The sequence below is a fragment of the Microcaecilia unicolor genome, chromosome 2 (assembly GCF_901765095.1).
Source record: "Microcaecilia unicolor chromosome 2, aMicUni1.1, whole genome shotgun sequence".
Lineage (NCBI taxonomy): Eukaryota > Metazoa > Chordata > Amphibia > Gymnophiona > Siphonopidae > Microcaecilia > Microcaecilia unicolor.
The window spans coordinates 574,963,602-574,982,239 of NC_044032.1; the positions used below are offsets into that span (position 1 = coordinate 574,963,602).

The window sequence follows — 18,638 nt, forward strand, 5'->3', positions numbered from 1 at the left end:
CACGGACGGGGAGAGGGATCTTGTGGTGATAGTATCTGAGGACCTGAAGGCGATGAAACAGTGCGACAAGGCAGTGGCCGTAGCGAGAAGGTTGCTAGGCTGTATAGAGAGAGGTGTGACCAGCAGAAGAAAGGAGGTTTTAATGCCCCTGTATAAGACGTTGGTGAGGCCCCACCTGGAGTATTGTGTTCAGTTTTGGAGGCCGTACCTTGCGAAGGATGTTAAAAAAATGGAAGCAGTACAAAGAAAAGCTACGAGGATGGTAAGGGAGTTGCGTTCCAAGACGTATGAAGAGAGACTTGCTGACCTGAACATGTATACTCTGGAGGAAAGGAGGAACAGGGGTGATATGATACAGACGTTCAAATATTTGAAAGGTATTAATCAGCAAACGAATTTTTTCCGGAGATGGGAAGGCGGTAGAACGAGAGGACATGAAATGAGATTGAAGGGGGGCAGACTCAGGAAAGATGTCAGGAAGTATTTCTTCACGGAGAGGGTGGTGAACGCTTGGAATGCCCTCCCGCGGGAGGTGGTGGACATGAAAACGGTAACGGAATTCAAACATGCGTGGGATAGGCATAAAGGAATCCTGTGCAGAAGGAATGGATCCACAGAAGCTTAGCTGAAATTGGGTGGCGGGGGGAAGAGGGGTTGGTGGTTGAGAGGCTAGGATAGGGGAGGGCAGACTTATACGGGGTCTGTGCCAGAGCCGGTGATGGGAGGCGGGAAATACTGCTGGACAGACTTATACGGTCTGTGCCCTGAAAAAGACAGGTACAAATCAAGGTAAGGTATACACATATGAGTTTATCGTGGGCAGACTAGATGGACCGTGCAGGTCTTTTTCTGCCGTCATCTACTATGTTACACTCCACTAAGGACTAGGTCTAGATTTTTTCCTTCTCTTGTTGGCTCCTGTACCAGCTGCTCCATAAAGCAGTCCTTGATTTCTTCAAGGAATTTTACCTCCCTAGCATGCCCTGATGTTACATTTACCCAGTCAATATCAGGGTAATTGAAATCACCCATTATTATTGTGTTGCCCAGTTTGTTAGCCTCCCTTTCCGATAACATTTCTACATCCGTCTGTTCATCCTGACTAGGTGGACAGTAGTACACTCCTATCACTATCCTTTTCCCCTTTGTACATGGAATTTCAATCCATAAGGATTCCAAGATGTTTTGCTTCCTGCAGAATTTTCAATATATTTGATTCAAGTCCCTCCTTAACATACAGTGCTACCCCTCCACCAATTCGATCCAATCTATCACTACAATATAATTTGTACCCCGGTAAAACAGTGTCCCACTGGTTATCCTCCTTCCACCAGGTCTCAGAGATGCCCATTATATCTAATTTTTCATTTAGTACAATATATTCTAACTCTCACATCTTATTTCTTAGGCTTCTGGCATTCACATGCAGACATTTCAAACTATGTTTGTTGTTCCTATTTACATCATGCTCAGGACTTGACAGTATTAATTTGCAACCTTTTGTCTGATTTTTATTTTTATGTGACACCTGATCTCCTATTGTCTGTTTTGCAACCTCACTATCGGGATACCCTATCTTCCCTGTTTTGGTGAAATCTTTGAAAGATACCTTATTCCAAACCATGCACTTTTGAGCGACTGTCAGCCTTCTCCCAGTTTTTAGTTTAAAAGCTGTTCTATCTCCTTTTTAAATGCAGATGCCAGCAGCCTGGTCCCACCCTGGTTAAGTTGGAGCCCATCCTTTTGGAATAGGCTCCCCCTTCCCCAGAACATTACCCAGTTTCTAACAAATCTAAAACCCTACTCCCTGTACCATCGTCTCATCCACGCATTGAGACTCCAGAGCTCTGCCTGTCTCTTGGGCCCTGTGCGTGGAACGGGTAACACTTCATAAAATGCTACCCTAGAGGTTCTGGATTTGAGCTTTCTACCTAAGAGCCTAAATTTGGCTTCCAGTACCTCTCTCCCATATTTTCCTATCTCATTGGTACCCACATGTACCAAGACAGCCGGCTCTTCCCCAGCACTATCTAAAATCTTATCCAGGTGATGCACGAGGTCTGCCACCTTCACAGCAGGCAGGTAAAGTCACCAGGCGATCCTCACGTCCACCAGCCACCCAGCTATCTACATGCCTAATAATGGAATCACCAACTACAACACCCTTCCAACCTGGGCAGTAGCTGCTAAAGACACATCCTCAGTATGAGAGGATATTAAATTCCCTGGTGTGCTGGTCCTGATTACAGGAGTACTTCCAGCTGCACCAGGGTGACACTCTCCTTTTGGATGGCCTCCCTCATCCAAGGCAGCACAGGGGCTGCCAGCTTGGAGGTGGGACTTCTCTACAACATCCCTGTAGGCCTCCTCTACGTACCTCTATGTCTCCCTCAGCTCCTTCAAGTCTAGTACTCTAGCCTCAAGAGAACGGACTCGTTCTCTGAGAGCTAGGAGCTCTTTGCATCGAGCACACACATATAACATCTCACCAAATGGGAGATAATCATACATCTGACACTCAATGCAAAAGACTGGATAGCACTCCTCTCGCTGCTGGAGTACTGTCTGCATCTTAGTATTATAGAGTTGTTTAATTAAAACTTCTTAAGGTACTAGGGATATCATATGAATACAATGATCCTTATGACTGGTGTCATTTGTAATTTATTTAGTGTTTGCTTCTTAGAAGCTAATTGTAATTAAAACTCTAATGAAAATTGAAAATTCCCTTCTTGTTGTCTTAATTAGAATAATTGACTATAAATGAAGAGTTGAGCTAGGGGTGGGTGGGAATGAGGTCTGAACTAGGACCTTCTGTGCCTTCTACTGACTATCTGTTAATGCTGTGGCAGAAACATAAAGTTTTAAAATTATGGAGAAAAGGGTATGGCGACTAGCTAATAAAGTTTGCTTACTTTTTTTTATTTTAAAATTCTGTGTTTATCAGTATCCAACAATTCCTCTTTTAAACCCTAATTTTTAAACTGTGGCAAAAAACAAGTTTTAAAACTATGGGGAAAAGGGTATGGAAACTAGCTAATAAAGTTTGCTAGCTTTCTTTTTTATTTTAAAATTCTGTGTTTATCAATATCCTACAATTCCTCTTTTAAATCCTAATCTTTAAGTTACCAAGCTCAGAATAAAACAATGTCACTTACCCACAGAGATGTCCTCTTCTCTCAATTTCATTGAGCGTCCCCTGGTCTTTGTACTTTTTGAAAGACTGAAAAATCTATTCACTTTTACCCATTCTACGCCACTCAGGATTTTGTAAACCTCAATCATTTCCCCTTCTCAGCCATCTCTTTTCCAAGCTGAAGCGCCCTAAACTCTTTAGCCTTTCCTCATATGAAAGAAGGTCCATCCTATTTATCATTTTGATCACTCTTCTTTGAACCTAATTCTGCTATTAAAAATATATATATATATTTTTTTGCAATATAGGACCAGAATTGAACGCAATACTCAAGGTGATATCGTACCATAGAGCAATACAGAGGCATTATAATATTCTTGGTCTTATTTACCATCCTTTTCTTAATAATTCCTAGCATCCTGTTTGCTTTTTTTGCCACCACCACACACTGTGCAAACCTCTTCCATCTAAAACTGTAAGACCTTCTAGTAGAATCTCTCCTAGATGCCAGAACAACCTGCGATATGCTGTCAGGCAGATTCAGGACAGCCAAGGTTACCTCAACATCCAAGCTGTGAGGAAAAAGGACTTGGATGCTGGGAAACAGCATCCCCTTGGTCTGCATGATCAGCAATGGGGAATATTCCAGTTTAATGGAACTTCTTTTGGAAAGTCCCAGAAGAGGGAACCACACCTGCTTTGGCCAGTAGGAGGCTATGAAAATCATGGGATTTCCTGATCCCACCTGAGTTTCATGAGAGTCTTCAGGGAACTGGACAACATGCATATGAAGATCCTCCCCCCCCCCCCCCCCCCAATCTTGAAGGAAGGTGCCCTAAGCTAATTTGCCATGTGTCTCTATCACAGAGCAGAATGTAGTACCTCTCCATTACCCCACACACAAACAGATCGTCTGAGATACTTCTGAGTTTGGAGACCACTTGTGTGGTTGGAGCATATGACTCAGTTCAGCCACCAGAACACTGCTCTTTCCTGCCAGGCGAGTGGCTGTCAGAGCCATCCCATGAGAGATGGCCCAGTTCTGCATTCTGACAGTTCAACACAGGAATTGAGATTTGTTCCTTTTTTATAGATGTACTACATGGCAACTTGCTTGCCTGTTTGGACTACAATTATTTTATTGGCCAACCAATTTCCAAACACATTTAACATGTTCCATACTGCTCTTAAAAGTTTTCTGATAAAGTTTCTTATGAGGAGGCCACAGGCCCTAAGTATTAAGCCCGTCTATATAGGCTCCCAACCTAGTTTGGGTGCATCTGTGTTGACAATCAGTATTGGAGGAATTCGAAAGGGTATTCCTTTTGCCAGACTGGCTTGATCCATCCACCAGGACAGAGTATACCTCAGAGCTTTTCAGTGGCCTGACACCACTGAGTGCTCAGGGTCCACTGAACTTGCCTCATTTTGAGATATGCCAAGGGAGTCATGTGCACTGTCTTCCACGTTGTGCTATTTCTCAACATGCCCCATTCTGACATCTTCTGACTCATTTGTATGTCTCCCACAACAAACACCAGGTTGATAATGCTTTCTAATAGAAGGCTTTCGCCTGAGCACTGTCTAGCGGAGCTCCTATGAATTTCAACTGAGGTGATAAGCTTAAATTAGATTTTGGGTAATTTATGAAGAACCCTAGCAACGCTAGCAAATGTATCATTTTGCCTATGGATCTTTGGGCTCCTTCCCGAGATGTGATCTTGACCAGTTAATCGTCCAGATAAGAAGCACATGCACTTGTAGCCTGTGTAGGTGTGCTACTACCACGTCTAGGCATTTTGTGAATACTCATAGAGCTAAAGCAATTGCCAAAGGGCAGAACACAATACTGGTAGTAGTATTTCCCTACTACAAATCTGGCTTACCGTATATTTTCAACTAAACAGTCAAGAAATTTAGGTTAAAATAAAAACCCTTTAAAAACCCGGAGTTATCTTACCTAAGGGTAACACCTATTAGAAGCAAAATAAAAAATTTAGCAGTGTCCCCAATTCTCAACTATTTTCCTTACAGCACTAGTACTGCAAAGATGCACTGCTTGAGGTCTGCTCCAGAAAGCACCCTCTGACCTGTCCTGCTAGTGCTCAAACAAGAAGGAATTGGAGATGGGGGGGGGGGGTGAAATGTGATGCCACTCGTATGGCAGACAGGGGTGCAGGGAGGGGGACATCAGAGAGGGTATGCCTTGCATTGTGCAGATCTCCAGCTTAACTTTATGAAAGCACACAGGTATTTTTAGCTAGTATGTTCGGTACAAGTTTCACCCCAGACAACATAGCCAGCTAACTCGGTACTTATCCGACTAAACACTATCTTCCCAACACTTCATAAGCTGCTAAAGAGTCTACAAAAGTTTAGATAGCAAGTCCCTCCACCCCCATAGTAGCCACACCCCCACATTAGCCCCATCCATTTTACTAGCCATGGAGCATATAAAAATGTAGCATTGAAAATAGTACACAAGTCCCTAGGCCCAAAACAAGAACCCTGAAGACCGATTATAAACTAATAAAAATGTAGACAAAAAAAAAATCGTGGGAGGAACCAGCATTCGTACTGCACTGGTCCCCCTCCCATGCCAGGACATCAACTGGGCAACCTAGGGGGCACTGCAGTGGACTTCACAAATTGCTCCCAAGTGCATAGCTCCCTTATCTTGTGTGCTGAGCCCCCCCCAAAACCCACTACCCACAACTGTACACCACTGCCATAGCCCTTAGGGGTGAAGGGAGGCACCTAGATGTGGGCACAGTGGGTTTCTGGTGGGTTTTGAAGGGCTCGCATTTACCACCACAAGTGTAACAGGTAGGGGGGGATGGGCCTGGGCCTGCCTGAAGTGCACTGTACCCACTAAAACTGCTCCAGGGACCTGCACACTGCTGCAATGGACCAGAGTATGAAATCTGAGGCTGGCACAAAATATTTTTAAAATTGTTTTTTTTGAGGGTGGGAGGGGGTTAGTGACCATTGGGGGAGTAAGGGGAGGTCATCCCTGATTCCCTCTGGTGGTCATCTGGTCAGTTGGGGCAGCTTTTTGAGGCTTGGTCGTAAGAAAAACAGGACCAGGTAAAGTCGTCCCAAGTGCTCATCAGGGACGCCCTTCTTTTTTCCATTATGGGACGAGGACGCCCATGTGTTAGGCACGCCCGTCCCGCCTTCGCTATGCCTCCGACACGCCCCCGTGAACTTTGGTCGTACCCGCGACGGAAAGCAGTTGGGGACACCCAAAATTGGCTTTCGATTATGCCGATTTAGGCGACCCTGGGAGGACGCCCATCTCCCGATTTGTGTCGAAAGATGGGCGCCCTTCTCTTTTAATAATAAGCCTGAAGGCTTCCCACCTAATTTTTTAGTTAGGTTAAGGTGATCATTAAACATAAAATTTGTGGTATGCTCTTTCAAAAGAAGGAACATGTTTGGCTTAAAGTTTGTCTAAGTATTTGTCTTGGATAGTGTTGTTTCATGTTCTGTGTTTTATCAACAAAAACAGATTTCAACTAATTTTGCTATCAAAGGGACAGATTTTTATTAAAAAAAGAAGAATGACAAGAAGGCTTCTGAATCCTCGATTGCAAATAATTCATAATCATCATCTGTACTTAACATCTGTCAATCACCCTTTCTAGAAAGCTCATAATAACTTTATATGGGAAAATTAGGTTCTTACCTAGGTAATTTTCTTTCCTTTAGTCACAGCAGATGAATCCATTAACTGGTGGGTTGTATCCGCCTACCAGCTGGTGGAGATAGAGAACACTGAAAAACCGTAGTGCCTCTTGGACGGCTAGCCCCCAACTGCCTTCAGTATTTGAGATTTCCAAAGCATAGTGAACCATAAAGGTATAGTAACACAAACTTTCCTCACAGCAAACAAACGCCCCAGAACAGGAGCAACAAAGGAGGGACGATCTCAACCTCCTGTAGTAGAACAGCATGTAGAAATTCTGAGAACTGTTTTCCAACTTCTCCCAATGCGATTTATATCTTCATGAAAGATCTGAACAAAAAAACAAAGTCAGACAGGGAGGGATCATGGATTCATCTGCTGTGACTAAAGGAAAGAAAATTACCAAGGTAAGAACCTAATTTTCCCTTCCTTGTCATCAGCAGCAGATGAATCCATTAACTGATGGGATGTACAAAAGCAATCCCTACTTAGGGTGGGAACAGGCCACACCACGAGCCAATACTTGAGCTCCAAAAATAGCGTCCTGCTTTGCTGCTACATCCAGCCTGTAATGCCAGGCAAAAGAGCTGAGAAGCACTACATATCTCTTGAAGAGAGAGTGCACCCGTTTCAGCCCACAAGGAGGAAATTGCTCTCGTGGAATGCGCCTTAAACGCTTCAGGCGGAGACCAACCTGAAAGCAGATAAGCAGAAAAAATGACTTCCTTGAGCCAACGGGCTATAGTGGCCTTAGACGCTGGATTTCCACACCGAGGACCTGACAAGAAGACAAAAAGGTGATCAGAAGTCCTGCAACAGCGCTCTGCGGACATCCAAAAGAGGCAACTGCCCAAAGGAGTCCGGGAACTCTTCCCTAGAAAAGGAAGGAAGAAAAATCGGCTGGTTCAGGTGAAACGCTGAAACCACTTTAGGCAGGAAGGAAGGCACCGTATGTACCGTCACTCCGGACTCCGAGAACTGCAGAAAGGGGTCCCAACAGGGCAGCGCCTGCAGTTCAGACACGCGTCTAGCCAATGTAATGGCCACCAAAAAGATTGTCTTGAGAGTCACATCCTTCTCTGAAGCTCGCTTAAGCGGCTCAAAGGGCGAACACTGGAGAGCCTTCAACACCAGCCCCAGGTTCCAGGTCGGACAGGGCAACCGGACCGGAGGACGGAGCCAAAGCACCCCTCTGAGAACTCGGGCAATGTCCGGATGAACAGCCAGGGACAAGCCAGCGGCTTTCCCTCGATAGCATGATAATGCTGCCACTTGCACCCGCAGGGAATTGTAAGCCAGGCCTTTTTGTAAGCCTTCCTGCAAAAAGTCCAGCACTGTCGAGACTGTAGCCCGCGTGGGTGTGATAACCTTTTAAACACCCCACGCCTCAAATTTGTGCCAGATCCGAACATAAGCTGCGGAGGTGGACCACTTGCAGGCCTGCAAGAGAGTGCAGATGACCTTGTTAGAGTAGCCCTTGTCTCTCAATTGCACCCTCTCAATAGCCAGGCCATAAGACCAAATCGGCAGGGATCCTGCAAAAACACCGGACCCTGAACCAACTGGTTTGGCACTAGGGGCAAATGCACCGGAGCGTCCACCAACATCCGGCAGAGATCCGCATACCACGGATGCCTTGGCCAATCTGGAGCAATGAAAATCACTAGACCTCGGTGCTGACGAATCCGCAGTAGGACTCGCCCTATCAAGGGCCAAGGAGGGAACACATACAGGAGGCCCGAGGGCCAGGGTTGAGCCAGAGCATCCAACCCCGCTGAGTGAGGATCTCTCCTTCTGCTGAAAAAGCGAGGTACTTTGGCGTTTGCACTTGACGCCATTAGATCCATTCTGGGAGTCCCCCATTTGGCACAAATCTGAAGAAAAACTTCTTTTGCCAGTTCCCATTCCACAGGGTCGATTTGGTGCCTGCTGAGAAAATCAGCTTGCACGTTGCTTTGACCTGCTATGTGGGCAGCCGACAAAAGCTGCAGGTGTAGCTCGGCCCAGTGGCAAATCTGAGCGGCCTCCGCGGCCAGGGCCCTGCACTGAGTGCCTCCCTGACAATTTATGTATGCCACCGCTGTTGTGTTGTCTGACAGAACCCGGACAGCAAGCCTCTTCAGAGTCTTTTGAAAGGCCATTAGAGCCTGAAATATCACTCTCAGTTCCAAGTGATTGATGGACCACCCCGCTTCCACGGGTGTCCACAGACCCTGAGCATAGCTTCCCTGGCAACGCGCTCCCCAGCCGACAAGGCTGGCATCTGTTATCACCAGGCACAAAGAAAGAAGCGCAAGAGGCATTCCTTGGCGCATCATCCTTTCGGAGAGCCACCACTCCAGACTGAGCCGGGCCGCAGGGAGCAATGTTAGTCTGCGTTGATATTCCTGGGACATTGGAGACCATTGTTGAAGCAGGGCAATCTGCAGAGGCCTCATATGCACTGTCGCTCAAGGAATCACCTCCAAGGTGGCCGTCATCGACCCCAGTAGCTGGACAAAGTCCAAAGCTCGCAGGCGAGGCATCTGCAGGAGCAGACGGACCTGATTCTGAAGCTTGCACCACCTTTGGTCGGGGAGAAAGACAAACCCCGAGGCCGTGTCAAACCAGACCCCCAAATACTTGAGAGATTGAGAGGGGGTCAGGTGACTTTTGGGTATATTGACCACCCAGCCTAGCGCCTGCAGGACTGTCACCACGCTGGCCGTGGCAAGACAACTTTCGGTTGCTGAATCCGCTCTGTTGAGCCAGTCGTCGAGATAAGGGTGAACTCTGATACCCTCTCGCCTGAGACAGGCAGCTACAACCATCATTACCTTGGAAAAGGTACGGGGAGCTGTGGCTAGGCCGAAAGGCAAGGCCTGCAACTGGAAATGCTTTCCCAACACTGCAAAGCGGAGGAACCGCTGGTGTGGAGGCCAGATAGGAATGTGCAAATAAGCTTCTTTTAGGTCCAGAGACGTGAGAAACTCTCCTGGCTGTACCGCAGCAATGACGGAGCGCAGGGTTTACATGCGGAAATGTCGTACTCTGAGAGCCTCGTTGACTCTCCGTAAGTCGAGGATCGGTCTGAAAGACCCACCTTTTCGAGGCACGACAAAATTAATGGAATAGCGGCACAACCGCGTTTGGCAGGAGGCACCGGGATCACCGCTCCAAGGTGCGGCAAGACTTGTAAGGTCTCCTCTACCGCTGCCCGTTTTACAGCAGTGCCGCATCGGGACTCCACAAACACGTCTCTCACCAGGGCACCGAATTCCAGTCAGTAACCTTCTCTGATCAGGTCCAAGACCCACTGATCTGAGGTAATCTTGGTCCACTCCTCTAGGAGGGAAAGACGTCCTCCTATTGCAGGCAATGAGGAGTGGACCGGTGTCCCATCATTGTGGAGGAGGCCCCTGAACTCCTGGCCTTGAACCGGCCCCTGCGGAACGTTTGTCCGAGCGAAAGGAGTTACTCTGCTGAAAACGGGCACATTGAGAAAACCCAGTAGAGCGCCCCGGGCGATACCTGCGAGCTTCACGGAAGCGAGGTCTGGAAGAGAAGGTAAACACAGAACCCGTGGAAGGCGGCCTCAGCCTATCCTCAGGTAACCGCTGGGGTTTAGATTCACCCAGGTCTTTCACAATCTTCTCCAATTCCTCTCCAAATAACAGGAGACCCTTCACCAGCCTTTGCTTAGAAGCCATGTCAGCCGCCCAATGCCGTAGCCAAAGAAGGCGGCGGGCGGACACCGCCACAGACATCTGTTTAGCCGAAGCTCTGACCAGATCATAAAGGGCATCAGCCAAAAATGACAGGGCCGACTCCATCCGCGGGGCAACCTCAGAAAGGGGGCCCGCACCATCGGCGGGCTGTTCCACCGCCTGCTGTAGCCAGAAAAGACATGCCCGGGCTGCACAGGAACTGCAAATAGACGCCCTCAAAGCAAGGCCCACAATTTCAAAGGACCGCTTCAGCACGGACTCCAGCCGCCAGTCCTGCATGTCCTTTAAAGCGACCCCTCCCTCTACTGGGAGGGTGGTCTTTTTTTGTCACCGCCGTGACTAATGCATCCACTTTAGGCATCCCCAAAGGGGCCAACTGCTCCTCACGCAGAGGGTAAAGCTGACACATAACCCTGACCACTTTCAAAGGCCCATCGGGGTCAGACCATTGAGCTGAAATAAGCTCCTGGATGGAGTCATGCACAGGAAAGGCCCGAGCAGGCTTCTTAGTACTCGCCATCCTAAGATTAACAGAGGAGGCGTCGCCTTCAGCAGGATCATCAATCGAGAGGGCCTGCAAGTCGTCAGTAATGAGAGCTGGCAGCTCGTCACGGTGGAAAATCCGGACCGCATTGGGATCATCCAAATCTAGTGGCAAACAGGCACCCTCCTCTGGATCATCCGTCCTTGAGGGCCTGCCAGATCCCTCAGACTCTCCACAGCCCAACCACGGGGGGGGGGGGAAGGATATGCGCCACTTTCAGATGGGGAATTTACCCATCTATGTTTAGCATGTTTCCAACGCTCGGGGGAGGAAATAACCTCTGAAGTCATCCCCGGGGCATCAACACCCGGAGGGAAGCCAGGAGGCAATGCAATGTCAGACACCTGCGGCAGAGCTCTTTTCAGCATAAAAGCCTTATGCATTAAAAGCACAAACTTAGGGGAGAAAATCTCACCCTGACCCTCCGCCTCCGAATTAGGAGAAACAGATGTAGGAGCTCCTCTGGCAGCCTCTAAACGAGGCGTCCCCCTGCACTCAGACTCCTCCGCAACCGCAAGGGTCAAGACATGCGGCGCTTCCAAAATGGCACCCGCTGCCAGCTCCATCGAGCAGGAAGAAACATCACTCGGCATGCTCAAACTAGCGTGAGCGTTTAAGGAGCACGTTTTACACAGCCCCGCTGCTGATCTGCGTTTACCACAATGGGAGCAACGCTTAACTCCTTCAGCAGCCATCGCCCAACAGGACGGGAATATAGCGATAAAATGGCGGCTTCGCGCCAAAACTTACCCCGATCGGAACGGCGTCCGTGGGACCTCCCTGGAGGAGCCAGGCACCACTCTCACCTCAAAGGACCTAGTCAACGAGCTCCGGTCAAGCTTCACAGAACCAGAATCACTGGAAAAAGCCTCAGAACAGCCACTCAGTAAAAGCGCGCTCTCTCATTTTTTTCTTTTAACGCTGTGAGGAAAGTTGGAGGCAGGCAGCAACAGAGGGACTCCAGGAGGCGGGGGGAATGAGTAAGGCAGGGAAAGGGCGAATCTATATGCCTTCAAAGTGGGCACCACCAGCCACAACACCCCTGCTCAACTGGCAAAGCACAGGACTCACCCCAGGCAGTCTGAAATCCAGGAGCTGATCAAGCTACATCCACACCTGCTGGGAGATAGAGAAATACTGAAGGCAGTTGGGGGCTAGCCGTCCAAGAGGCACTATGGTTTTTCAGTGTTCTCTATCTCCACCTGCTGGTAGGCGAATACAACCCATCAGTTAATGGATTCATCTGCTGCTGATGACAAGGAAAAACACATTATCCTTCTCCATGGAAAGAAAGGGTCCAGTAACTTTTCAGCAGGTTCTGAGATGCTAAAGTGTTAATCAGTACTACCCCAAATAGGGTCACATCATCAGTGGATGAAGTCACAGAAACAGGTCCACTTCCTCTCACTCTCTGAACTTCCACTGTGACCTATGCCCAGTGGTATCAATGATTATGGGGCCTGTGAGTCGGAACATTTAGAGGTTCTGGCCCCTAACAGGTAGGCTTCCTGTTAAACTGGAAACCCATGCAGATTAGTGTGTTCTGTGAGCACACACAAACCCATGGCCCCTGTGCTGTCTTCTTCTACTACTGCTAACACTGCTGGGTTAGGGAGGGGAGGGGAGAGGGTGAGGATGAAAACCTGCTCTTTTGTTTTCATCATCATCTGGGGTCACATGAATATTCAGCTGTTATAACGGGGTCATGTTGGAAAGTTTGAGAAGCACTACGTATTTTTTTTACTGGAGGAGTGGCCTAGTGGTTAGGGTGGTGGACTCTGGTCCTGGGGAACTGAGTTCAATTCCCACTTCAGGCATAGGCAGCTCCTTGTGACTCTGGGCAAGTCACAAATAAGTACCTGTATATGTAAGCCGCATTGAGCCTGCCATGAGTGGGAAAGCGCGGGGTACAAATGTAACAAAAAATAAAAATAAAATAAAAATAAAAATTATCAAATAATGTAGGACTGCATTTATTTATTCATTGCTTCAGAAAATGTGTTCTGTTTTTATTGCAATTATTTTATACTAACCTCAATAAGTTTTGCAACCATCTTCTTCCCATCAGCCTCTGGATTAGCTGGTTTATAGAACTCCAAATCAAAATAAAGTTTGCAAACTGAATTTTCAGGAATAACTTCATAACAATGCTTGAGATTGTTACGATGCCCTCTGCATTTAAAGAGACAATCATTAATATGCTGCCACTTAATATGTTAAAGTAAAAACAGTAATAATTTGGAGCTTTATCTGGCCTTTTCAAATAATGTTCAAAGTGGTTTACAGTATTAGTATTTTCATGTACAATAAATCCTGCTTACAAATTATTAAGTGGGTACCTGAGGCAATGGGAGATGATCACCTTACCCAGAGTCATAAAGAGCACAATCAGGGAACAAGGCATTCTGAGCTCAAGATTCTGATTGTTCTAACCCAGCATTTTTCAAATGGTGTGCCATGGCACACTGATGTGCCACAGCAGCTCTCCAGGTGTGCCACAGTTGAGTGGCGATCCTACTAGAATCTCCTCTGTCTTGCCCTTCCCTGGCTCTGCAGTTGTGTACACTCCCTGTTTTCTTCTCTTTGCAGCTCCAGGCAGCTGGAACTCCTCTTGGTGTGCAGCAGGGATTGTTGGTGCCACTGCCAGAGGTGTGGACAGGTGCTGAGGGCAGGGGTAACACTGCGGCCCTGAGGCAAGGAGGAAGCTGCAATTTAGCACAGAGGATGCCCGCTTCCTGCTCCACCTCCTATGGGAGTGTATGAGCCTCTCAGAGACCACCCACAAACCCAGGATCCTTCATGATGTCCAAGTAACACCTCCTCCCTTCAATAATTCAGCACAGCCGCACTTGATCTCTGCCCGGACTGATGCAGCAAGGCTCAAAGACACATGCAAGGGCCAGCAATGTCAGAGGTCACCTGATCTACTGGCACATGCATGCAGTGACCTCCATGTGCAGTTGGCCCGTTCATGTGTCAGAGTCAGCCATGCTGCATCAGCCTGGCCAGAGAGCAAGTATAGTGCTGAATTACTGAAGGGAGGACTTGCGCAGTGGCAGTTAACCATGATTTGTCACAAAAGCGGTAAGTGTTTGATGTTTTGAGTCACAGATGAGGACTAATAGGAGTGTGGGTGAAGGAGGGGGCTGTGTTCGTGTGTGGGAAGGGAGATGGAAAAGGATGGTTGGTGTGTATTTGAAGGGAGGCCTCAAAAATGTGAATGGTGTGAGGGTGCAGGGAGGGGGGCTGGACAAAATACGGATGCATGTGTGTGTGTGTGCAGTGAGGGGGGCCTGGGAAAAAAAGGTGGATGGTGTGTATATGCAGAAGAGGAGCTAGAAAAAAGGAGGATAGTGTGTTTGTGCAGATGGATTAGAAAACGGTGGATGGCGTGTGATGCAGGGAGAGGGCTTGAAAAAAGTGGATGGTGTTATGTGTGCGGAGGGAGGGCCTGGAAAAAAGATGGATGGATTGTGGGTGAAGGGAGGGGGCTGGAGTAAATATGGATGGTGTGTGTGAGCAGGGAAGGGGCCTGAAAAAGAGGTAGATGGGTGAGAAGCTTTAAAATTGTTGGTTTTGAATGCATGCTATTTGTGGCTATAAAGATAACACAATGTTTATAATTTTAGGGCCTCTTTTACCAAACTACACTAGCAATCCCGGCACAAGCCTATTCACTTTGAATGGGCTTTGTTGGCATTGCTACGTGGGAATCATTAGCGCACTTTGGTAAAAAAAAAAAAAAAAGAGGCCCTTAATTATTGTACTTTAAACGCAATCTTACTACTCATTTCTTAAATGATAATATATATATCCTTACAGTGATGGTGTGCCTTTGACAAATTTTTACGCCTTGTAAGTATGCCATGAGATGAAAACAGTTGAAAACCGTAGAGGAAGTGACATCAGCACTAGGAGATGGCTGCCTGAGAGCGGAGCTCTGACATAGCCAGAGTAACAAAGTGACTTATCTCCCGAAAAATAAAACTAGCGTACTTCCAGTGCAGAATTATAAGCATCCAAGAGTATGGCGGCGAGAAAACGGCTGGCAAAGTTCAAATATCTCTGAAACGTCGGGAACAGGGAAGAGTGCGGGCTCCAGAGTGGCGTCGCGAGGAGCCAAAATGGCGGGCGGCGACTCGGAGTCAGATCCAGAACCCGAGGAACAATCGGAACAGGAAGCTGATATCGGCAAGACAAATTTCATCAGATGGTTCAAAGAACTAAAAGAAGAGACGATAGCAACCAGGAAAAGCATACAAATGGCAGTGGGAGCACTGCATGAAGAAATGAAAGAGATTGGCAACCGCGTAGCTGAGACGGAAGAAAGGGTGGACACCATGGCGGAGGAGGTACATGGTCTACAGAAGGCCCTAAAAAACGAGCAACAAGCAAGAATTAGAACTTCAGTTGGAGGACCTGGAAAATAGATCCCGCAGATGTAACCTGCGCTTTAAAGGGATCCCAGAGCAGAGTGAAGACTGCAACGCTAACGCATGGGCTCTGGCAATGTAGGACCATCCGGATGTTCTGGTCAGCTCTCTCCCGTTTTCTTTCTAGGATCTTAGAGGGTTGAATTAATATGTCTTTTGAAAAGGTATTATTTAGTGCGGTGGGAGTGTGGGACAGAGGGACAAGGGAAGAGAAATTATTCTTGAGTAAATCCTGCATCCTGGGGAAAAAATGTATCCTTAATTACTGGGTCAATGATATTTATTTATTATTTATTTATTGCATTTGTATCCCATATTTTCCCACCTCTTTGCAGGCTCAATGTGGCTAACAATACATCATGAATGTTGAAAATGTATGAGAGAATATACATTTAGTATTACATAAGGATCTTGTTTAACATGATAATGATGAAATAAGATAGTAGAGTGACAAGCAAATGCTGTAAGACAATTCCGGGTATATTTGTAGGAGTTCACATTTGTTGATCTTTGTGGTATGCCTTGTTAAAGAGATGGGTCTTCTGCGTTCCAGAATTGTGTGCTCAAGTAGGAAAAGGTAGAGGCATGCGTTAGTTTGTATTTTAGACCTTTACAGTTGGGGAAGTAAAAATTGAGGAATGTGCGGGATGATTTTTTAGCATTCCTGGGTGGTAAGTCTATCAGGTCTGACATGTAGGCTGGGGCAACTCCGTGAATGATTTTGTGAGCTAGGGTACATATTTTGAACGTAATGTGTTCTTTAAGTGGGAGCCAGTGTAGCTTTTCTCGTAGGGGTTTCGCACTTTCATATTTTGTTTTACCGAATACGAGTCTAGCTGCTGTGTTCTGAGCTGTCTGAAGTTTCTTGATTATTTGCTCCTTGCAGCCAGCATAGAGTGCGTTGCAGTAGTCTAGATGACCGAGTACCATTGATTGTACCAGACTGCGGAAGACGGTCCTTGGGAAGAAAGGTCTTACTCTTTTTAGTTTCCACATTGAGTGGAACATCTTCTTAGTTGTATTTTTCGCGTGACTCTCAAGAGTTAGGTGTCGATCAATGGTAACTCCAAGAATTTTTAGGGTATCCGATATTGGAAGGTTCAGTTTTGATGTGGTAATGGTTGTGAATTTGTTCGTGTTGTGTTGAGAGGTGAGGATTAGGCATTGGGTTTTTTCTGCATTGAGTTTCAGTTGAAATGCATCCACCCATGAATGCATGATATGTAGGCTTTGGTTGATATCATTGGAAATTTCCTTTAAATCTTGTTTAAATGAGATGTAAATCGTTACATCGTCTGCGTATATATATGAGTTGAGGTTTTGGTTTGATAATAATTTGGCCAAGAGTATCATCATTAGGTTGAATAAGTTCGGTGAGAGGGGGGATCCCTGTGGAACTCCGCATTCAGCTATCCATGTGGCTGAAGTAGTCGAGTTAGATGTCACTTGGTAAAGCACCATCCTCCTGGTATTGGAGAAATAAATTGCACGAGCTTATGCTGTGGGAGGCGCGTAAGGCCCGATACACAGCAAAAAGGCGGCAACTTTTCATTAGAGTCTGGGGCGCGTATTTAAAAGGCATTCGCCTAGAGCGTGTAGCCAAGTGTTGAACGCATTAGGATGAATGTGGTTGAATGTGGAGTGCATGGGGGGGGGGGGGGGGAAGGTTGAACTGTAGAGTGTGGAATCAGCCTAGATAACTAGATTCATGATGTATTAGTATGAGCGTTATCAGTTAAATGAAGAAGTCCCTAGGCGGAAGAGTTTGCAGAATTTATTACTAGTTATTCGTGTGGTTACTGTTATCAGTTCTGAGTGTATTGGAAGGAGGGAGGGGGCGGAGGGAAGAGAAGTTCTATAATGTAATTATGGCTATTGATATGGGAACACTAGAGGCTTTAGGGTATAGGACCTTCAGAGGAGGTCTGATTGGCTCTCTGCTGAATCTGTACTACATTGGTTATTGTGTTACATGAATGTTCCATAATAAGAACCGCTAAATATAAACTCTGAAGGGGGGGGGGGGGGGTGAAGTTGGAGGGGGGGGAGTAATGTTAAAACTTTGATGATGAAATTATCACCATGCTTGTACTCAGTTTGTCTTGTTTTCAAATGGATATATACTGAGATTGTTGCCTGTTAATTCTGTTATCTCATCAATAAAAATTGTTGAAACATAAAGGGATCCCAGAGGAGGAGGAATTCAAAAGACTCAATGAAAAGTTGTTCAGGAGATATGTGACTTTATAATGGGATCAGGAGACAATGGAGGTGAGAACCAAAACCATATAAGCTATAAAATTGATAGGGCACATCGAAGTCTAGGTCCCCAGATGGAAGGCCAGCCCAGAGACATCGTGGCCTGCTTCCACGAGTTTGGAACTAAAGATGCAGTCTGGAGAAAAGCCCGGAGCTTGGGCGAGACTGCATGGAAAAACTGTAATCCTCATGGGTTCCAAGACCTGGCCAGAAAGACGCTGCAGAGAAGGAGAGACTTTAAGGAGATAACTGCATACTTGCAAAACGCGGGACTGAGATATAGATGGTTATACCCATTTGGAATGCAAGTCACAGTGGGCAGGAAAACCCGGAGGCTCCAATCATCAGAGGGGGCCTGGAAGACATTGAGGGATATGGGCTGCACAGATCTACCTGGAGCGATGGAAGCGGAACATCTGCAGAGGCAAACAACCTCAAGGGCAGACAAAGAGGGATGGATTAAAGAGAGAGGAGCGAAGGGGCGCGGGTCCCCGAAGGCGTCCCGCTCTGGACTTGAAGGGAGCGGAGTGGACTGAGAACAGCGGTTGAAAAAACAACAGGGATACTTTGATGACAACGCCGCTTAAGACTGACTGTTGGTAACTGGGAGAGATGGAGACATTGGAGACAGGGGGAAGAAACTGGGGAGTTGTAATTGGAGGGCGGGTCTCTGGCGGGGGCTTACTTCTTCAGGGACAGAACTGGCAAAGAGAGATCTAGACCGGTTGCAGGGGGGAAGGAGGGGATTACGGGTAGGGACATGGAATGTCAATGGTCTGAATAACCCCAGGAAGTGGAGCATTATACTTAAAGAATTACAACGACTGAAGTGGGATGTGATAATGTTACAGGAAACCCACATTAGGAGACA

At 46.9% G+C, this 18,638-nt stretch overlaps 1 protein-coding gene across 1 annotated transcript in view; it reads right to left on the reverse strand.

Moving 5' to 3' along the window:
- Positions 1–18,638, reverse strand: part of PRIMPOL (primase and DNA directed polymerase) — a 157,510-nt gene that overhangs the window by 84,673 nt on the left and 54,199 nt on the right. Inside the window, 1 exon segment of the mRNA XM_030191501.1 lies at positions 13,109–13,247. Within this exon segment, the coding sequence (XP_030047361.1) occupies positions 13,109–13,247 (139 nt within the window).